The sequence below is a fragment of the Bacillus rossius genome, chromosome 3, assembly GCF_032445375.1.
Source record: "Bacillus rossius redtenbacheri isolate Brsri chromosome 3, Brsri_v3, whole genome shotgun sequence".
Classification (NCBI taxonomy): domain Eukaryota; kingdom Metazoa; phylum Arthropoda; class Insecta; order Phasmatodea; family Bacillidae; genus Bacillus; species Bacillus rossius.
Genome location: NC_086332.1, coordinates 111518748 through 111542375, shown reverse-complemented (window position 1 = coordinate 111542375; position 23628 = coordinate 111518748). Strand labels below are relative to the sequence as shown.

Here is a 23628-nt window from a genome sequence, read left to right as displayed (position 1 = left end):
CAAATACATAGCACATTGACCTCTATTGAAAATGATAAACAACAGAAGCGAACCGTTAGCAAGAAATATAGGTATGTCTGAAACGGAAACATCTAGAAACGGCTTTTTTTTTTTTTTTGCTATTTTTACTGGTTCGGATAAAATCTACAAACAAAAAACTCAAGAGTGTGTAAATTGACATTACCATTGTCATAGAACTGTAGGATGCATGAAAACATTTTGTTTTTCGAAACACGGGAAAACTTTGCAGATTTAGAAAGAAGAAAAAAAGGCCAAGGAACTAACCTTTGTAGAGAAATACGAAAAATATTATAAACGAAAGAAGTAAAAGCTACTTCCTGGTGAGACTAGTACAGATGAGAGATGCAGCAAAAATATGGTCGAGAAAATTTCAGAATCACTAAATTTGTGGTAATAATTGATACTTTGGTAGAGGAAATATATAACCGACGGGATGCGTATAAAATATTTCATGACGAATTTCATTTTATTACTAAATTGACGGAATTAAGTACGTCAGAAATGGAAGGAAAAGCAAAAGTCTTAAAAATGAGTTATCCTGATTACATAGAAGACTTTTTAGACGAATAACTTTATTTCCGTGCTCACTGCAGTACAAACAATGGAGAACGGATAAGTGGCTTCAGTTTATTGAAATGGCTACGAGCTGATGGTCTACAAGCAGTGTACCCAAATATAGATATAGCGCGAGTACTCCTGCCAGTAATTGTTCTGGAGAAAGATAATTTTCTTGTTTGCGACGAGTTAAAAACTACGTACGCACAAAAATGACCCGATACAGATAAAATTATTAAGCCTTACTTAACATTGAAGTGGATTATTTAAAGAAAAATGAATGTGGCGATTTAATAGATTAATTTCCTGTGTGAAAGGCCAGACATGTTTTGTAACCTTCTTTGAATTGGGTGTCTTGCACAACTCTTCCGGCTGGGTTTCTTACCCGTCCAAATGTGTGCCAGTTGCACCAGCGAAATATAAATTCATATACTTTATCTCAGTTCAATAAATTTTAGTAAAGTAATTAACTCACGGGCAGTCTTTTGCATAATATAATAATACATTAAAATAAAACCTCTAAACTAAGAAATTAAGCATATCAATCTAATGAAATAATATATTTATGGCACACGACCTCTTCCAACACTTTGTTACGGACTTCTAGTAAATAGCGTTGTATACGAGCACATTTCCTAGTCAGTTGTCGTTCACAGGTCTTCCCGGAAATGTGGCCACAGACTATCAGGACATAGCTGTGAGTGGAAGCATCTTCCTAAATGACCTGAAATGGCATACGACCCCTTCCAACATTTTGTCACTGACTACTAGAACACAGCGTTGTGTACGAGCACATTTCATAGTCATTGTCGTTCACAGGACCTTCTCCAAAACGTCATTACTGACTCTCAGGACATTATGGTTAGAGATAGTACAGTTCCAAGTCAATTGTCGTGGTACAGGAAATCCCAAACATTAGTTGATTCTTTTTAAAAGTGGTAGAAAAATTTATATAATGCATGTGTATATGTATGTATATATATTAGAATTATAAAAAAGAAATATAATTATAGCATTGATGTTTTAAAAGTTTTTAATTTTAAACCCAATTTTTACACAAACTTAATACCTATATATAATGACATACTATTCATATTTTCTTTCATAAAAAGTCATAAATAAATATGTTTTTAATAATGTGATTTTTGTTAATATTATGGAAAATATAACTACACTGAGTTTTTCCATTGCACATGGTTCAAAATCTTTATAATCTTAAGAGAGGTAAGGCTAATAAGTTTACAATCATGCTTATTACGCAGTCATTACCTGTCTCTTGCAGTGTGGAGCAATTTTGCACTGTGGTAACACACTTCATAAAACCGTGGTTATAATCCTGTTCTGGCCATCCTGGTTTCTGCTTTCCTACTTCTCCCTCAATCACTCCAGGTCCTGACAGTAGGCCACGGCTAATACCTTCCTCAATGTCCCAGTTCTGTGTAGTTACGTGTTTTTGTAATGACCGTGCTGTCGAGGGCCATGTGTTTGATCACAGCATTGCACCATGACTCATATTCTTGATCATTGCATTGTTTGTAGCCAAGTAAGGAGCTCACTATAATCTTGAAGGTACTGTCGTCATGAACCGCTGTGCATAGCTGTGTAGCATTAATTCCTACAATCAATCAAACGAAACAAAACTTCCTTTTTGTTCTCATTCCATCTTTTAATTTTCTTTATTTTCGTTTCCATTTCATTGCCATGCATTTGACACTTGCTGTAAAAAATGGAATTCAAACAAATTCAATGGCAAATAAATGAAAAAGTAGGTTGTTGACATTTGTGTTAGATCAACTCTCTAACATAATATTCACCATTTGAAATACTGTTAAGCAATACCCAGAATCCACACAAAAAAAAATTACGTTGTTAAAATTGTCGTTTATCTGGTTCTAATAAAATTAAGTGTAGTGATATTCAAAGATTATAGTCAGTAAAAAGCAAGAAACATTTTCTCCTCTGAATCATTTTTAAGGTACAGGTGCCACTTAGTACTCTAATTTGTTCATAGGACAAATAAGAATGTCGTCGTTCTTTTTTTTTATTTAATTGTTGGAAGCCTCTTGCTTAGTTGTGTATAAATTGTTTGTATGTATAAAAGTAACTTTATAATGATTCCTCTATATAAAAATGTGTGTGCTTGTGTGTGGTGTTGTGTTGTTTTCTGTTTTTTTTTGTGTTTTTGTGTGTTATGTGTGTGTTTTGAGTGTTGTGCATGTGTTTTATGTGTTGTTTGGGTGTGTTTTGTGTGGTTGTTGCAGTTGTGTTGTTGTGTGTTGTTGGTTGTGTGTTGTGTGTACATGTGTGTGTTCGTGCGCAAACGTGTGTGCATGTGCGAACGTGCACGTGTGTGAATGTGCTTACAAGATTCTGTCTTTAGCTTAAGACAATGGGGTGTTTGGTATCAAACAGATTATATACCACACTGTTTTTATAAAATTTGTGTTAGTTTATTATGTTATGGGTGGTCAAAGGTATCACGTTAAAATCAAGTGCAGTAAATTTATACCTTTAGTTTTCTTTGTAGGAAGAGAAAGATTGCGGTAGATAATCCTGTAACTAAATTTTGTGTTGTTTTGAAGAATTTTGCGATGTTGTAGTTGCTTGTTGGCATGCATCTCCGTGGCAAGGGCGTGGCTGGTGGCGTGACTGCAGGAGCTGATGGAGCAAGGCAACGACCAGCGGACGACGGCTTCCACCAACATGAACGACGTGAGCTCCCGCTCCCACGCCATCTTCACCATCACGTTCGTGCAGGCGGGCTTCTCCAACGACCTGCCCACCGAGACCGTGTCCAAGATCCACCTGGTGGATCTCGCTGGCAGGTGAGCTCGTGTGCGAGGGTTGGTAGGGCGGGATTTCAAACATTATTTCTTTCCACACCTATGGACTAGAAATAGTTGATCACAAAAATTTTGTGTGTGTACTAAGATTACCATCACCCATGTATAGTTAGAGGTCTTTAATCTGGCGTTATATGGTTGGGCACGTTCTGTAATCCGGCACCAACCGAGTCGCTTGCGTTTAAAGATATTTTCGGGTGGATTGCAGCTGTTGTCCTAACCGCCAGGTCACAGCATTGCACTGGGGCCTTCTTGGTTCCCTTAGAGATTATCATTACTGTTTTCATTTCAGTGCAATATCTCCTTTTTTCTGGCAGGTTACATTTTTCATTTCTTACGTGTACAGTAAACTCCCTATTATCCGCGCATGCCACGAAAAGATACAGCACATTATGTAAATCTGTATTTTATTACAAGTGAGCAAATTTGAACTCTACTGACGAGTGTATTGTGTGCAGTATACAGTAAAACGCCACAGGCCTTCTCGGAACTCACTCAGTAGGCTGGCATGCGTTGCTATTTTTGTTTCTGTCGTGCTTTGTTTCTAGTCGCATGGTTGCTTTTTTTAGTGTCTAATGAAGTCTCTGAGTACGTAAGGCACTGTATCTTTGTTACGAAGTAAGTACCGAGCACTTTTATGTTTACATTACTGAAATATATTGTATTTTAATTATTCAGTAAGATACTAAAATTTTAGCATCATTTAAATTTTTTTACTGTTGATTGTAACTTTTGCTGTACATAAATTTTTAGTTTTTTAAGTTGAAATTGTTTCCTATTTTGTTTCCCATTTTCGGCTCTTTTCCGAATTATCCGCGATTTTCACTATCCGCGGTGGCCCTGCCACTTAATTTCGCGGATAATTGGGAGTGTACTGATTACCTTAATTTTTGGAATAAAACCAACTCTCATCTGTGATTTCTTTTTTAAATAGAGCACCTAATTATGATTTGTTTTAAATACTATCGTACCATATATTAATATTTATTTGGTATTTCTGTTAAAACTATATTGATGTTCCATTATCCGTAACTTTCACTGCATCTAAATTAGTGAATAGTTTTATATCCTACAGTGACTCCTCACTCTGACAGTTCATGCTTCGGTTTGAGTTCTCAGGCTACTCTTTACTTCGCTGTGTGGCTGCAGACTAGGAAAGGTTGTGCATGAAGGAAGTCATGTTCTAGGCTACAGTATCCACAGTTACTGTGACTGCTAGTGTGCCTAGCTATTTCTTTACCAGTTGGCTGCTCCGTGCAGTAGTGGATCAGGGAATGCTTAGCTTAAGGAACTGTGTGAACTGTATTCATATAATGATGTGTTCATAAAAATATAGTGCTGAGATTATAATACAATACTTCATAAGTGTTATTTGGAAATATTTTTGGTATTAGGAGAATAATTAATGTTAAAAATGTTGTGTTGTAAAATATTGGCTGCTAATAAAATATGATGTATTGCAATTGATATTAATTCATTAAAACCATTTTACATAGTAATAGGCCTGTGTTTAAATAATTTGTAAGCTTGCATGATTTGTATATTTATTTTTACAAGATGAGGAAGTCCGTAGTATTGTTTCTTAAGGAACTGTATACTGAACTTAACTAGCATAGTTATCCATTTGAAAGTATAGCAGTTATATTGAAACGAGCAGTTAGTAGAGCAGACGAAAGCTGGTCAGTGCAAGCTGTGGAAGCAAAGAGGGCGAGGTCGGGGCTGCAGCGAGCGGGCGGACACGAGCGGCGCGACGGGCCAGCGGCTCATGGAGGGCGCGCACATCAACAAGTCCCTGGTGACGCTGGGCTCGGTGATATCGGCGCTGGCTGAGCTGTCCAGTGCGACCCGGGGCCAGCGCCTGGTGTTCATCCCGTACCGCGACTCTGTGCTCACCTGGCTGCTCAAGGACAGTCTGGGGGGCAACGCCAAGACCATCATGATAGCAGGTTCGTGAAGTAGGCCTACCGCAGCAACCACTGCTTTCATGTTTATTCTCTACGAGAGAGATTAATTTACCCTTTTTACTGCGCCATGGCAGTGAGGGTTCGCAGATTACAATCTTCATAAGATAATTTCAGCATTAATTGCTTATAACTAATTAACAACACAAGCGTTGGAAAATTCAAACATTAAGTACTAGATTATATAGTTATTTAGATTTATAATCAAGATGGAAACATCCAATCTAAAATGTAAAAAGCAGTGTTTTTAAATCTTAACAGAATATTCAATTTTCTATTAAGTACATGTATAAAAATTGTGCCTTAAAGTTCTCTTGGTGAAATAACTTGGTTTTTATTGCTAAGCGTAACCAAATTTTTTTTAAGTGTACTTAGGAAAGCATTTAGAATGTGACTAAACCCAAAATATGTTAATGTAAATGTTATATTATATGTGGTCTATTATTTTAACCTCATTTTAAAAATATAATAGGGACATAATTTAAAGAACATTTTTCAAAATATATGTTTGTATGTATGAATCATATTTTTAAATACTTTACTATCCTGTAGCATGGATGTTACACACTAATGTGTTAAGACCCACACAGGAGTTGTGTTAACTGCAGTCTCTGCCTGCAGCGGTGTCGCCGGCAGACTGCAACTACAGCGAGACGATGAGCACGCTGCGCTACGCCAACCGAGCCAAGAACATCATCAACAAGCCGACTGTCAACGAGGACCAGAACGTGAAGCTGATCCGGGAGCTGCGCGAGGAGATCAACAAGCTGCGCGCCATGATCAACAACGAACATGTGTGTAACCCGCTAACCCCTCATGGGGCGCGTCAGCCTGCCTGTAGGGGGTGAAACTCAGTTTTGTTTCCATACAGAGTCCTAGTGGAGACTCAGTTTGCACAAAACTGTTTCTGGAAATCAGTTCATCCCATTATTTTGCACTTGAAAATGTGCTAATTTGATTGTAAATCTAATAAGATGATTGTGTTATAAACTGATGAGTTAAACTATTTTTAATTTCAATTTTTTTTGTAAATAATTGCTATACAATTTATTCACTGATGTTTAACAGGAAATATATAGATGAATTGGAATAATACAAAATTAAATTAATTCATGTTAGGTAGTATATAAGTGAAATTTATTGGAGCATGGTAATATTCTGATAATAAATCTGTGTAAATGCTTATATGTCAACAATACCTTAATTATTATTCTTGAACTAAATAGCAAGGTATTTATAAAATATATGGAAACATAGGTAACTTTGTGAGGTTAGGTACTGTTTATCAATGACATCATTTTGAAAGAATTTTCAGTATTCAGACTTTCCTCTTGGAAAATTAAATCCCAAAATTATAGTGTGTCTATTGGACCTTACTTTGCAGTTATTAAATAGTTCAGTGCTGCCCTGTATATCTCTCTAGTTCGATAAGAGAGTTTATAAATTGGTTGATTGTGTCAACTGGGTTTGCTGTACACTGTTATAGTCAAAATATAAGGTTAGTCTATAGTAGATACTTACATAGCAATTGTTTTACCTTCAACACTTGTACGCAAAGGCAAACAATTGCGTACCAGTAACCTTTTGATGGTCAAAAATACAAAATATGTTTAAAAAAAAAAAAAGCCATTACTTGCTATCACAGTTTGCTGACTACTTTTGAGCACTGAGATGAAAAATAAACAGAAGTAGGACAAGAACTCATGAAATGAGTAATGGGGTATATAATGGAGGATAGATACCTCAGGACAAGAAATAGTTATTAAAGGTAGAGCAACTCCAGCAAACCCATGTTTTATAGTTGGAAAGATTGACACACAACATGTGACATGTAACAAACAAGTGTACTTGTTTAAGCCTGCAGCAGCAGGGCTAGGAACACAGATATAACAACATTCAACGCCAGGTTAACAGTAGACTTGGTAACGGGTCGTTGGACACTGCAGTCTTGTACAACAGAATTGTAAACACAAGATTGTCTAGCTCATACTGTGCTGCATACTATGAAAGGTTATCATGCCACCTTTAACCTTGAATTCACAAAAAAAGTTCATTTCAATGTTCTTTATACAAATACAATTATCACTGGAATGACAATATATGAATTGTGTTGTTTGATAGAAATAAAACATTGGTGTTAGACACCTAGTAAGAAAGACTTTATCTATAAAATTTTATTTTATTGAGGTTATGTACACATTGATTTAATTTGCTGTTATATTTTCAAACATAAAATTGTCTTTTTGTATACATATATAGGCTGTACTATAACAGCAGTAATGAATGTTGATATACAGTCCAGTCACACATTTATTAAAACTTTTGAAATAAACTGTTTAAAAACTCACTGACAGCAAAGTGTAAATGAAGAAACATGTTCCTACTCTGGTATACATTTGGTTTTGTTGGCAGCCTTCCAAGAAAAGTATTAGCTCTTCGAATTAACTTCTAATTAAAACACAGGTGTTTAAAATGTGTGGCTGCTAAGATTGATTTATTTTCATTAATGTACATTTTAATAAAATTGAATGTGATGCAGTGGCAGGGGTTTACTCTTTCATGTTGGGGACCACAGCATTGCCAAATTAGTGATTACACCGGCTTATTGAACACCTGTATAGTTTTAACAGGAATGCCAAAGAAAATTAATATACAGTAATATGGTAGTTATAAAAACTTGTAATAAGCTATTCTCTACAAAAAAAAAATACATATGAGCATTGGTCTTCAAAAAATCATCACTGAATGTACCAGCGAAATATGAAATGTGAATTGTGACCCGTTAGAAAACAGAAAACACCGTTCTGAATTGAAATTAGTTTAGTAACAATAAACTCTGAGCGAACTAAAACAGTCGGCATTGCAGTAATGCCACCTCTCCGCCAAGCGCAACAGCTAAATTTGTGCCTTATTATTACAAAATGTGTTGAACCATGAAATCCCAGTATAATTTAAATTGAGAGGGGGTATATATTTTTCAATTCTGGTGATGCAGTAGTTTTGCTCTGACCCACACATACCTACAGGTGACGGAGAGACACTGGACTCGTGAAGCAGTGAGGCAGTGAGGCAGCTGGTGGCAGGAGGCAGGGCTGTGTTGCAGAGGGAGGGCGTCTGCCAGGTCACTGGGCATGACAGGTGATGGACACTGACATGTGCTCTAGCGGGACTCGTGAAGCAGTGAGGCAGTGAGGCAGCTGGCGGCAGGTGGCAGGGCTGTGTTGCAGAGGGAGGGCGTCTGCCAGGTCACTGGGCATGACAGGTGATGGACACTGACATGTGCTCTAGCGGGACTCGTGAAGCAGTGAGGCAGTGAGGCAGCTGGCGGCAGGAGGCAGGGCTGTGTTGCAGAGGGAGGGCGTCTGCCAGGTCACTGGGCATGACAGGTGATGGACACTGACATGTGCTCTAGCGGGACTCGTGAAGCAGTGAGGCAGTGAGGCAGCTGGCGGCAGGTGGCAGGGCTGTGTTGCAGAGGGAGGGCGTCTGCCAGGTCACTGGGCATGACAGGTGATGGACACTGACATGTGCTCTAGCGGGACTCGTGAAGCAGTGAGGCAGTGAGGCAGCTGGCGGCAGGTGGCAGGGCTGTGTTGCAGAGGGAGGGCGTCTGCCAGGTCACTGGGCATGACAGGTGATGGACACTGACATGTGCTCTAGCGGGACTCGTGAAGCAGTGAGGCAGTGAGGCAGCTGGCGGCAGGAGGCAGGGCTGTGTTGCAGAGGGAGGGTGTCTGCCAGGTCACTGGGCATGACAGGTGATGGACACTGACATGTGCTCTAGCGGGACTCGTGAAGCAGTGAGGCAGTGAGGCAGCTGGCGGCAGGAGGCAGGGCTGTGTTGCAGAGGGAGGGTGTCTGCCAGGTCACTGGGCATGACAGGTGATGGACACTGACATGTGCTCTAGCGGGACTCGTGAAGCAGTGAGGCAGTGAGGCAGCTGGCGGCAGGAGGCAGGGCTGTGTTGCAGAGGGAGGGTGTCTGCCAGGTCACTGGGCATGACAGGTGATGGACACTGACATGTGCTCTAGCGGGACTCGTGAAGCAGTGAGGCAGTGAGGCAGCTGGTGGCAGGTGGCAGGGCTGTGTTGCAGAGGGAGGGCGTCTGCCAGGTCACTGGGCATGACAGGTGATGGACACTGACATGTGCTCTAGCGGGACTCGTGAAGCAGTGAGGCAGTGAGGCAGCTGGCGGCAGGAGGCAGGGCTGTGTTGCAGAGGGAGGGCGTCTGCCAGGTCACTGGGCATGACAGGTGATGGACACTGACATGTGCTCTAGCGGGACTCGTGAAGCAGTGAGGCAGTGAGGCAGCTGGTGGCAGGTGGCAGGGCTGTGTTGCAGAGGGAGGGCGTCTGCCAGGTCACTGGGCATGACAGGTGATGGACACTGACATGTGCTCTAGCGGGACTCGTGAAGCAGTGAGGCAGTGAGGCAGCTGGCGGCAGGAGGCAGGGCTGTGTTGCAGAGTGAGGGTGTCTGCCAGGTCACTGGGCATGACAGGTGATGGACACTGACATGTGCTCTAGCGGGACTCGTGAAGCAGTGAGGCAGCGAGGCAGCTGGCGGCAGGAGGCAGGGCTGTGTTGCAGAGGGAGGGCGTCTGCCAGGTCACTGGGCATGACAGGTGATGGACACTGACATGTGCTCTAGCGGGACTCGTGAAGCAGTGAGGCAGTGAGGCAGCTGGTGGCAGGTGGCAGGGCTGTGTTGCAGAGGGAGGGTGTCTGCCAGGTCACTGGGCATGACAGGTGATGGACACGGACATGTGCTCTAGCGGGACTCGTGAAGCAGTGAGGCAGTGAGGCAGCTGGTGGCAGGTGGCAGGGCTGTGTTGCAGAGGGAGGGTGTCTGCCAGGTCACTGGGCATGACAGGTGATGGACACTGACATGTGCTCTAGCGGGACTCGTGAAGCAGTGAGGCAGTGAGGCAGCTGGTGGCAGGTGGCAGGGCTGTGTTGCAGAGGGAGGGTGTCTGCCAGGTCACTGGGCATGACAGGTGATGGACACTGACATGTGCTCTAGCGGGACTCGTGAAGCAGTGAGGCAGTGAGGCAGCTGGTGGCAGGTGGCAGGGCTGTGTTGCAGAGGGAGGGCGTCTGCCAGCCCCAGGTGCTGGCTCAGCTGCACCAGAAGGAGGCCCAGGAGAAGGTTCTGACGGAGGAGTGGGCGGAGAAGTGGCGCGAGACCCAGAAGATCCTGCAGGAGCAGAAGGCACTGGCCTTGCGCAAGTCGGGCCAGGGCGTGGTGCTGGATAGCGACATGCCGCACCTCGTCAGCATAGACGACGACCTGCTTAGCACCGGCATCACCCTCTACCACCTCAAGGTAACCTGTTCCTGCTGGCCGCCCCCAGGCCGTGTAGTATCCCTAGTGAAAACCACTGCTTCATGGCAACATCTGCAATGTTTCCAACGTGTCAACAATCTGGGTTCACCCTGATGAAAGTTAAGCCCAGTTAAGCCCAGATTATCCTTGTGGAGGCGAGTGATCTGATCACTCACCCATTGTTGTAACTTTATGTTTTCAGTGATCGAGAACACACTAATCATGTCCAGTAGTGATTTTGACAAACTTATGAAAAGTGAAATTAGGATGTTTGGACTGGGTTTAGAATTATAAAATTCCTGAACCTTTGTCTAGTTGTTTTACAATTATTTTTTTGGCTGTGTGCTAATAGGTGCCATCAGACCACTTTACAAATACTGCTTTACTGCTTTAGACATTGAGTAATTTTGTAATTTGAAACACACACTCTCTACTGGTGGGAGATTGAGGAGAGAATGGGTTGTGATCAGCAGTAAGGAAGAACCCTAGCATTTGCCTGAGCGATTTTAGAAAACTACGGAAAACAGAAAATTAACTGTAGTATTAGTTTTTTCTTCTGTCATTTTCTGGTTCAAAACTAATGGCAATACTTAGGCCTTTTTAAACGTCACATCATGAATTTCTATAATAATATGAAATATGTAGTAATTATTGTTGTTGTCAAAACTAAATGCATCCGTGAATAGATAAAGGTTTGGCATCCGCCATTTTATTCATGGTCAAAGGAATGAAGATGCAGAGTATAGCACTTTCATGTTTTTGCCGGACAGCGATACTTTTTATTGCTTTTCAAGTCAGAAAAAAGAAAATACCAGTCACAAAATATTTTCATTGGGTAGTTTCTCTGCTGTTTTTCGAATCTCTGACATACAACAGGCCATTCCAATATGAAATATTTTTTAGTGATTTGAAATGTAAATAGTGAAAGAGATGTTTTACATTTTTCTGGCAGTGTCAGTATGTAAAATTAACCATACTAAAAAAAAACTGCGCAAGTATAAATAAGAGATTACAATGTGAAGTGTTTGAAAAATAATGGCGTATGATTTTACGCTCGTTGCACATGTCAAATATGTATTCAGTTACAAATTTAAAAAAAAGTTTGTGAATCATTCAGTACTTGCCAATGAACTGTAACATGTACCCTCAGTAATGAGCAAATTAATGTGTTCTCATGTTGCAAATACACTTACAATACAAAACTCTGACACAAAATTTTACATATAAATCTTTAAAATAATGCCTACTGCGATAAATGTACGCAAATTGTGTTTTCAACTAAATTTCATGACGTGAATCACATACACAAATCAAATTTGCTGCTGTAGCAGCTACCTTGACTATCGAATCATTCCATTTGCAGAGCAAAATTTTAAACAGTATGATGAAATGGCTCCGATAAAAGCAAAAAAGACTTTAAAAAAATGAAGTCTCCAGTTTTGAATCTCATTTTTGACAAGGAATTTTATTAAAATACTGCCCATGTTGTTAAAATTCATGAAATAGTTAATACTATAAAGTTTCCCTTTGGCGTTGAGAACTTTGGTTCACATATGTCACAGATAGCAGCACCATTGTAACATTCCAAGACCCTGCCCTCACCAGTTTTTTTAGAGTATTTAGTGGAGGAATATTATATTTTTTCCTTTCAGAAGGGATCAGCTGGTTATGTAAATTCATAGTTACAGTAGTTAGTAATATTCTTGTAATTCCATTTTGATATTTAATTAGTTTATTTAGAAAAACATTTTTAACTTTAATTTTACTGGCTTTTACTTGGTTGGCTGGGTTATTTTTTTTGTATGTGTGGATTTTAATATTTCTTTAAATAGTATTTTTTTAAATATCCATTTAATTACTTATGTGGCTCATAGTGTAATAGTAACATGTTTGGATCGTGAGAACATGGGCCTCGTAAAATAAAGAAAGAGAGATGTTCTGTGTAAGAGAGAGACAAACGTTCTCCAGGACTGGGTAATCCCAAAATTGTGCATTTACTTAGAAAGAGACAGGTGTAAGAGAAGGACAGAGACATGTAAAAAAACTGAGGAAAGGACTGCTGAGCAGGGAATCACTAATTAATAATGGTAAGAATAAGTGTTGTAGCCAATAGCAAGGCAGCATTTCGGGGAAGTCCTCATCTAAGTGAGTTCATTTGGAAGCTGTGTGATGTACTTTGTTTTGTCAGTCATGTGAGGGCTGGGCCGATTGTCTTCCCGTTTCGGCGATAGTATTGTCTTGATAAGAATAAATTTGCTTAATTAATTTCAAACATTCTTATTAAAATTACATCATTCACAATTTCAAGAAATAATATAATCATTAACAGAGTTTTACACCCCAATACCTGCAAAAACCTTTGTGCTGATCCCTAGTTATTGAAAATAATTATTAATTTTATTTATTCAGATTCTGTATTAAAATTTTTACCATACTTTTTGTGTTACTTAGATGAATGTGGTACGTGTTTGAATGTTAAATTGTATAATATTATAATGTTGTTAAGAATCAAATTGGAAACAAATTTTGGTGTTGAAACTCTTTCCCGTAATTACATAAATTAAAAAATATTTGAGTATTGAGGTCTGAAGTAAATGTTGGTATCCATTCAGTCACCATTTTAATGATGTCTGTTGCTTGTAAAATTATTTTTTTATTCATAGATACTTAAGGATGATAGTAAAATTAATTTTGAATGATTTTATTGTAAAGCAGTATACATAGTTAAGTTATTTAAAACTTTTAAAACATTTCAATAAAATAAGTTTCTGTGATCCACCAGCTTGTATGTAGCTTTAGTTAAGACTTTTGCTTTCAGTTACAAAATCTTTAATGGAAAGAATGTGGCAAGTCATGTTAATTTTATTTTATATTGTTACTATGTTAATTGCATGTTGCTTTACTCATAAATGATTGGAATGGTGTTGTCCTTTTGTCAAAACAGGCATTTTTTTGTTAACTCTTACAACATGTGGGCATGTTGAACTTCAGCTGCATGGATTTTTCAAACCCAGAAGGTTTTGAGGGTTTTATTTATTGGGAAGCAAAATACTTGAAGACAAGTTCAGATATAGAGCCCAGTTTTCAAGACTACATTTGCGGTTGAATCTTATGTAAAATGGTAAAATGGTGAGGCACATACATTTCATCTGCAGGTAATTATGGAAGTCGGAAGTTCAGAATCATCATACCAGTCAAGTTTAACACATGACATAGTATTTTCAGTTCCCTGTCCCCTGCCACATAATCCATGCACAAGGTCCCTTGCCACAGGAAGGAGACACTCTGATCGGCACGGACGAGGCGAGCACGAAGCAGGACATCGTGCTGAACCGAGCCGGCATGGAGCCGGAGCACTGCATCATCACCCTGCAGGAGGGAGTGGCGACGCTGGTGCCGCTGCGTGACGCACAGTGCTGGGTCAACACGGTGCTCATCGAAAAGCCCACCCGGTTGTCGCAAGGTGCTCTTGCTGTTCTCTCTTCAGTGTTTCCCTTTTATAATCTTGACAAGTTCTGAATTTACTAGAATCCAACACTCCATCAGTTCAAAGACTTCTTTTGTTCTTTTCTTTTGGTCCTTAGTGTATCGATCACAAATTTGGAATGTGCAAATCAGAAAAAAGTAAATACTGCAGATGAATAATCCCATCAATCGTGACTTCCTTTTTTTTTTTCAGAGTAAAAAATTTCACAAAAAAGGCACGTTAAGTAAATGTGGTATCTGTTGTTTGCTATTAAAATTTTGATGTTTTCTCAAGATTTAGCACATAATGCAGCGGATTGCCTTAAGTTAGTGTGGTTGCTGCTGTAAGTTAGTCCCTACATGGTCGCAGTCATGTGACTGTATCTTTGTGCAGTGGAGGGAGTTTGATTGAAGTTTCGCTCAGTGCTTGGGAGCATTGAGCAAAGATTCAGTATGGTTACATTGCATCTTTGTTTGTATAATGCACCACACTGAAAATGGCTTTGACATCATGATATTTATTTGGATTATATGTCTTTTCGCCAGTAAGGAAACTGAGAAAGTAATCATAAGAATCATTCAGTCATTTATACACTCCCCGCGCGGCACCCTGCCTTTGACACGTAACTGACACCAGACAGCTGGGAGTTGCGCGAGCCGCCGACATGTGTTTTCGAGAGATTCTGCCGTCGGGACGGCTCGGAGTGACACGACAGGCCCCGGCCGCTCTCGTGAGTTCTGGAATTGCGCTGGGGCCTATATATATGCCCAAGGACGTCAGGGCGGAGTCAGTGGAGTTCGGAGTGTTCAGTCGGGAGTTCTCCCGCGGCGGAGTTTCCGGGCGATAGTGCGGGTGCGGTAGAGTGGCGAAGTCCTTGGACGAAGGTTCCAGGGCAGGGAGTGAGTGAGTTCAGTGCAGTGCTTAATTTCTAAAGTTTTAGGTGTGGGAACTCTAAAGCGGGATGCTCAGACCGGGGGGTCTGGAATACCCCCCAGGAAGGAGGAGGGTCCGGGGGCCCTCCCCCGGGAAAAAGTTTTGAAAATTATAACTGTAAACCCGCGTTTTTAGGCCATCCAGACATAATACTACAATTATTTTTATAAAAAAATTGATATTTTAATGGTGATTACTTTTTAAAGTGCTTGATTATGATGTAAGAAAATAAAAACATGAATTTAAATTGAGTTCACCCTTTGCTCCATTAACATCTTGTTGACTACTTTCACTGACCATTTTGTTTGAAGCAATGAAGCTTACCAATATTACTTTTTTAATGAATGGTAAAATAAAAACAAATAAAGCCTTATTTACAATTTTATTGATATACAGTACAGTTGTAATAATACATATCCATATGTAAATAGATGTTTTTGAATATAACAGCTTGCTTGAACTACAATTTTGCATATTTTACAAAGAAAATTTGGCCTACCTTATGGGTAAAAAAACAATATTTATACATTCAAAATAGACCAACTTCTTGGAAAATAAAAGGAAGTGTTTAATTACACACAAAATAAATGACACAAAGAAGTAACACGGTTTCATTTTAAAAATTTAATGAAATTTTAAAAAGTTAAGGTGTTATTTCATCTACTTATTATGACAATGTACGGTTTGTAGTCATTGTAGTCTAATATTGTAAGGCAATGCCTAGTTGGTAAAATTAGTTGTTTGTTAATTTTTTGAAGTGAAAACTGCAAAAAAACATCAATACACAACTAACTGTAAATACAAAAAGAAAACTAAGAAAACTTTAGTTTAGAACACAACTACAAGTTAGGCCTAGTTATTTTTATGAAAACTTAATGTTCTGAAATTCTAAAAGATATTAAAAAAGAACGGGTTTAGGAAAAAAGTTCCCACAATGAAATGCTGTCTTCATTGTACGTTTTCTGCCTTCGTTGTTTTGACTTGGTGTCAAGTGCAGAATGGTGTCCCTTCGCCAGCCAAGTTTTGACGTGTCGCTCGGGATTGTATCTAGCCACAGGAGGTCCTAGGAGCCTGATCCGCAATAAATCGCAAACCGTGCTAATGTAGAGTGAAGATCTAAGAGGAGTCATAATTAAATTCATTGCAGAAAATCCACGTTCACATTCAGCACTAGACACTGCAATGCTATTTATGATGGATATCAGTTTCTTAAACGACGGCGGCTGCTCAAGAATAGTAGGTTTCTCTCCACTTAACATAGGCTTCAGTCCCTGCTTGAAGTGTCTGAAGTCTCTAATTATATCCTGAGAGCTGCTAATCTTAAATCTACCGCAGATTCGCTGGATCTCACATTCTCCGTAGGTGATGGATAAGTCTTTTGGCCAATACATGGGGTGGATCACTTTGATGTCATTCATGATTGTGTTGTAGTTTTCAGACGCATTTGAAGATGATAGCAACCTTGAAGTCAAGTTGTTTGCGAGGCTCCGATAGAACTGTTTTTCTGGAATACTTGGTATCTTGGCTCTCACATAAAGTTCAACATCTTGAAACATCAAATCGTCAATAGCAATTTTAGCTTCCACTGAACGTCTACCCATGTTTTCAACTCGGTTTTCAAACACTTTGATTAACAGTGTTATATCACTGTGGGCTTGGATAAGGTTGAGGCTTGATTTTTGAAGCTGAAGGGACAAATCAGCTAACTCTTCTAGAGCATCGTACATCAATGCAAGGTTGTGTACGAAAGTTGTAGAAGACAATGTACTACAAAGCCCTTTGTAAGTCGAACGTTGCTTCGAGTCCCTTTGCTTGTCTTCAGATGCTTCAAGGAAATGGTTGTACAAAGCTTTAAAATCTGTCCAAACTGCTTTCACCGCCATTAAGCTGGAAGCTACCCAACGAGTATCTAAAACACGGCCGATTTTCAAAATTTGCTCCTCTAGTCCTTTAGCAACTTCTGCCAACTCCCTGCTATTTTTCGGAGAACAACTAAACATGTTTCTAATTTTATCCATGAAGATCTTAAAATGATTGATTCCAGCTACTTCTTCTACGGAATCGTGTACGGCAAGCTCTAAACGATGGTTCAAACAATGCCAAATGAACAAGTTGGGGAATGTTTCAGTAAGCTGCATAGCAAGGCCAGATTTTTTGCCTAGTAGCACTGATGCACCATCACAAGTTAGAGCAATCATGTGGTCTTTTATGAATTCAAAGCTTAGACCTAATGCTTGTAACTGATTTAAAAGTTCTTGTAATATACCAGCTGATGTTGTGCTATTTAGTTCAAAAAGTGTTAAGAACACTGTCATAGGGTTTTGCATTCCTTTTAGAACAGTTCTGATATAAACCACCAAAGCATTTTTGTTTGAAACTGAAGTGGCTTCATCTAAAAGCAGGGAAAATTTAGAGTCTGACTTGATTAGGCCATTTATTAAGTCTGATTTCATTTCATCAGAAATATGATGAACTATATTGGAGCAAGCGACATTTGAATGGAGGATTCGGCCCATATCTAAACCATTCATTATTTGAATATCAATTTCAGTTTCAAACTCAAAGAATGGCCTATTATTTAATTTGGCTTGCTTATAAGCTGTGCGGAAAATGCGCTCAGTTACAATTTGCTGCTCTTGATGCATAGAAGCAACAGCTTTTTTCATTGTATCTTTCTTTGCTTCATTGAGTATTTTTTCAGCTAAAGAGTGAGCTCGAGACCCACGGTGTAAAAATATCTTTTTCCTAAGAGAGGATTGCTGGTCTTTCTTATTGTTTCCGGAAGCGGTAATAGTTCCTAATACCCACTCTTCGCTAATCTTTAGGCCCTTCGTTTTCCCGGCACCTAGAGTACTCACGCTTCTGCAAACATTGCAACCTAGTTCTCTGTTCACAATTAACCATGGTTTTTTTGCTTTGAATTCAACAGTTTGTTCTACAGACCAACAAACTGGCTGTTCACCCCCAACAAAATCATTATTTTCTATACTAACCTTAGCTTCGTCTGTATCAGATCCCAAACCCTCCAACCTGGATACTGTTTTGTCCGACGAGGAAGTCGAAGGGGAAAGGTAATCGCAATTATCCTCCTTGATTCCGATTGCGTCTTCTTTTTTATCTTGATTAACAATTGAAGTCGTACTTGATGCTTCCGAATTCACGTAACCTTTTTGTTTCTTAGGGTTAGGTTTAAAAAAATCAACAAATTTTCTGGTAGTCATAGTCAAACTATTTAGCTGCACTAGCACTAATAAGTATAAAAACGAACACAATCATCGAACACAATGCAACTTGTAACTTAAACGCGAAACGGCGTCAAGGTCAAGTCAACGCACCTGTTGTAAACTGACTAAACTCCAACGATCACGGGGGCGGTGGCGCGGCGAAAGAATGGAGGGGAGGAAGGGGTGGGCATTGTTATGTTATAGAGAGGCGCGGACGAGGATGACTCACCAGTCACCTTCCTCCCTGATTCTGTGCATGACTCATCACAACACAGCTCACAACGGCTTGTACGGGCGCTTCCTACCTGCTTACGAGTCACTCGCAAACAAAGCATAATATTGATCCAACGTAATTGTTTTTTAAACTTTTAGTTTTAAGTGCGTTCCCTTGCGTTCCGGCACTCTTGGGAGGTAAGGGAACGCCGTTCCCTTGCGTTCCCACTGAAATTAACCCCTGGTTCAGTGGAGTCGGGAGTTTTCCCGCAGCGGGGCTTCCAGGCGATAGAGTCGCGGGCGCGGCGGAGTCCCGAGCGAAGTTGCGAGGGAGGAATCGAGCGGATCCTCGGCGAAGGGGAAGTGCGTCGGCGGCGGCGGAGTGCGGCGACGGAGTCCCGCGGCGGAGACCCACGAGGGGTGCTGCGGCAAGAGTTGTGCCTGAGGTGCGGCCCAGAAAGGTGTGCGGTGTGTGGAACGAGTGACTGGGGAATAGACCTTTCTTTAAGTGTAATTAATTATTTGCCATTTTAGAAGATTTTTGTAAGTGACATAAGTAGTGGTAATAAATAAAACTGTGTAGTGTAATAAAATCTTTAATTGAGCTATCCTTTACGAACCCGCGGTAAATCGTAACAATATTAACTGTGTTAAAGAACTGTGTTAAAGAACTTAACTATATAACCTATACCATAAAACATGAGACAGCAAACAGCATACCGTGTATTCTCGCATAATCGTCCCACATTTTATTCTAAAATCAAGTTTGAAAAGTAGGAGTGCTACGATTATGCGGAAAAAAAATTTTGTTAGGTAAAGATAAAGATAATAACGTTTAAAACGGTCTGAAAAGAAAATTTACACGTCAGACAACTTCGTATTTTTGTTAATTAAATAAGCAAGTGGTAATTTCCGAATAAATATTAGATTTCTACTTTAAAATACATCGTTTTATACGGAAAAGATACCTACACAAAGCGCTCGGCATCTAATAGCGGGACCAAAAACATCATTCGACGTTTAAGCGAGAAGTTTTTTTATCCCAATTTTGACAGCCAAGAATATAGTTGCGACGATTATGCGCGTCCGACGATTATGCGATAAAAGAGGGTATTACATTAATCTTAAGTGTAACGTCTCCTTATAAACAAAATACAAAATAACAGTAAATAATAACATACTAATACTAAACTACGTTGTGGCCACCAGGCCACATTTATATTATTTTATTTTGCCTTTTCTGATTTTACTGATTTATTTCCATTTTAATTTACCCTTTTTAATCTGTAAAAGTCAGTAGCTGTATTTATTTAATTATTTAATTATTGTGATTAGTTCTTTTATTGGTTAGTCTTTGTTTGGTTTCTTTCGAGTTTCTTAAATACTTTATACATAGATTTTGTTTCTATGGCCGGTTACTGGGAGCGGTAACTTCGCTTTGGCGGCTGACATCACCAGCACATGAGTGCCGGCGGAGGATTTAACTGTGTGCCGCCGGGAGTGTTGGACTGCGAGTCGCCGCGCGCGGACGTGTCGAGGAGCTCCGCCGCGAGACGAGTGTGAAATGCTTCGACTCTGCACCGGGCAGTCCACGCCGGGATCAGCATGCATGGGGCCGTGCCGTGAACTGTTGCATAACGAGCTGCTACGCTACCGAAAGCTACGATAAGGTAAAGAGGCGACTGGTAGTATTTGTTTTCTGGATTTGGGACAAAAACAAATTTTCGCAAGAAGTAATACATTTGGAACGAGCTCCCATCTATGAAGCACTATTACATGTGGCATGTGCTGATTAGACATACTTGTGTGATATGCTGAACATAAACGAGTCTTACGCTCCCTATTATTATGTTGAGTAACGTTAAGTCGTGCCGCAATTTTGTATGACTTTACATGAAGATTAATTTAAATTTAAACTTTGATTTTGAATTTCCGTTTGTCCACGAAACTAAATATTTTGAGTGTCGCCCCTCGGCGTATACTGTGGCAATATCCGCCGCTTTTGACTGCACTGTCATTTTTTTCGTGAAGGTCATGGCAATCAGCTGTTTCGTCTATAACCAGGAAGACGAGAAACCGTGTACTTGCGTGTGCAAACATTAAAATCCGGCCCTAGTAGGATACATTAATACTTTTGTAATTTTTATATATTTATTTTTGTCTTATTTATTCATATGGTAACACTAGGTATTCATTTTGTAATCAGTGCTGACTTATAATGCTCAATGAGTTTCTATTATCTTGTAATGGTTCGTTACATACAAAATAAAGAGATGTTCAACGCCGATTGTAATTTTGTTGTTTTTATTTTTTCAAATAGAATGCACAGACGAATCCAAACCCTTTTCAATTCTTTCTCACTCGTTCAAATCGTACATCCGCCTGTCGAAAAACGCACGCAGCTTGCGCGATGAGAATTAGCGAAAACAAACGTCCTTTAGTAACATTTTACTGCAAGTACACAAAATTAGTGCGGCCTTAAACATGACCGCACCCAGCGAAAACGAATTTCGCCACGAGCCAAAACGCTGACGTCGGTGATCACAATTTCTAATTTGTTACTGTCCGAATGAAATAAAAAAAACTTGGGTTGACTTAATACTCGGCATGGCTCTGACCACCAACGTTAAATTATCTCTTCACAACTTCTATATAATATGGCGAGAAGCCACCGAACGCGACCTAGTGGTGCAGCAATCGGCAGACGACTGACTGAAGTCCTGCCACCGTCTCCTCCACGCAGGGAGGAGAAGTCACATGACCTCACCGACCAATCACACGCACGCTTCATTCACACTTACAGATACAAGCCAATAGGAACACAGAACACATATTGAAAACAGTTTTCTCTCCATAGAGGCAGGGACTTTACATTCTCCTTCTCTCTCCCACACCGTGAGACAGCAGTTACCACACAGTTCCCACGACCAGTGGGGAATCCCAGCTTTTATCTCGGTTAGCGGGGAATCAGTTTCTTTCTCACTCCCACTTACAGACCTCTCATGCCTCTCTTTTTAACCATCACACCAGACACAGTCCCTTGTTCTAGAATTATGCAACACGTTAAATAAAATTAAGAACAGCAATCCCAACACAAATTACTTGACAAAATTCAATTTATTTAGAAAAACCTGAAAAAGTAGGCCCAAACAGGCAAAAATCTAGTACAACGGCTCATTTGTGAATAATTACATAAAAAATAGTAATGATTAAAAATGTCTAATAAAATACAAAATACCTTCTTAAAACACATAGCACGTGCAAATAACATATATTAATATTCATAACGTCTGATTCTACTGTTTCATAACATATACACCACTAAACAACATTGACTTATTGATACTTACATATACAGAAAAGAAGTTTAAAAGAAAAACATTGAGCTAGGAGGGCAGGGGTCTTACAACATTACAATCTTTACTCTTCGGCAATACAATTGTTATATTAGAAACAAGTAACTGCCATAAACGTATATCTACAATATTATATGAAGTTTCGAGATGAATTTGGATTTAGAAAAACTCTGCTTATTTGTACTCTGCGTTTTCATTATCTTTTGCCAAAGACTAGCCTTTAATTTGTCTGAATATACTAGTTCTATTTTTGGGTCGACCAGTTGGGTAGATTTTCTGGAGCTGTTTATGTATTTTAGGTATTCCTTTTTTTTATTTGTGTTACCCAGGGTGTGTCGGGGACGCAACCCCCCTTCCTTTTTGGGCGGAAGGCGGGTTACAACATTCCAAATGACCTGCTACTCATTTATATCAAGAAAAAATACTTCTCGCAAAGCAGAGCATTATTAAGGAACACACTCTCCTCATAGTCCGGCAGATGTCGTCCAGTCCAGAGTCCCACGGTGAGACTTCCTCTGTCACTCTTGCACCTGCCAAGTAGCAAACTCCCAACTGCTGTGGCACTCACTCGGACCTCGAAAGCGCTCACAGGAAGCAGGAACCACCGGAGTGAAACCCAGCGACGACTCAGGCACTTGGGTAAAAGACTGGCCCCGCACCATCTCTCAGAACTCGTCAACAATGCGTCCAAAACTACACCTGGTAAACTCGTTCCAAACACTACTATCCCCAATGTTGTTACGTCCAGGGAGCAATCTTCTTGAGATACTTTTGAGAGATTCCCTCACTCTCCCTCTCTCTGTAGTCTGCTTGAAAAGGGTGTGTGTGTGTGCGCACACGCGTGCATCCGGCCCTGGGCTCTCCGCCTTTCGAGAACAGTGCAGAAGAGCTGGGTGGAAGGATACACGCCCAAACTATTTTCAAGGTGATTGCTCCTACCCCCACCCCGGTCAGGTGACTGCTTCTTATCACATGACAAGAGCCGCACAAACTTGCAGATGAGTTAGGAAACCTTCCACACATTGGAGTCCGATGGTTAATCTGCATTCAGGGGAAGAAAATCGGATGGGAAGGAATGATGTTACAGTGAACCAAATTACACCTGCAACATAGTTGTTCTTCAAGGAGCACTTTGAAGATGTCCAACAAATCAATGATCGTGAATTTCGTAAAAAAAAAAAAGGTTAATTTTTATTTATTAGAATTGCATACTGTAATTCTAATATGCAAGCATTTAAAACATGCTAGGTTTTCACCAAGCCTGTCTTGTTAAGTTGCAGTGTGTAAATTGTATTCCTCCTGGAATCACTTTTGTGATTTTAATGTATGTTCGTGAATTTGATAGGTAATTAATTTTTTCTTCTTTTTTTTACTGTACGTCAGTATTACTTGGAGAGGAACTGGGTATGGCAGTTGTTGTGTGTAAGGCACTAGGGGCCCTGGGAAGTGTCGAGCGGAGTGGATGCCATGTGTCGCAGGCTGCATCATCCTGCTGGGCCGCTGCAGCATGTTCCGCTACAATGACCCAGCTGAGGCTGCACAGCTCAGGAAGGGGGGCAGCCACTCGCAGCTTAACCTGTCGCGGCTCAGCCTGCTGAGCTGGTCCACCACCGATCTGGCCTGGTCCACCGAGAACCTTCTGAAGGCCGCGTGAGTGTGTGCGCGCCCTGGTGCATGTACAGTAAAATACCGGTATAACCAACTTCACATTAACGAATGATTTTAAATT

General features: G+C 40.2%; 1 protein-coding gene across 3 annotated transcripts in view; it reads left to right on the top strand.

Annotated features, from left to right (window-relative positions):
• LOC134531132 (kinesin-like protein Klp98A) overlaps positions 1-23628 on the top strand; it is a 211020-nt gene that overhangs the window by 116125 nt on the left and 71267 nt on the right. For all 3 annotated transcript variants that reach the window (XM_063366715.1, XM_063366717.1, XM_063366716.1), the window contains 6 exons: positions 3232-3401; positions 5145-5365; positions 6002-6174; positions 10468-10707; positions 13981-14170; positions 23378-23549. In XM_063366715.1, coding sequence (XP_063222785.1) covers positions 3232-3401; positions 5145-5365; positions 6002-6174; positions 10468-10707; positions 13981-14170; positions 23378-23549 — 1166 coding nt within the window. The remainder of the gene's footprint in view (positions 1-3231; positions 3402-5144; positions 5366-6001; positions 6175-10467; positions 10708-13980; positions 14171-23377; positions 23550-23628) is intronic.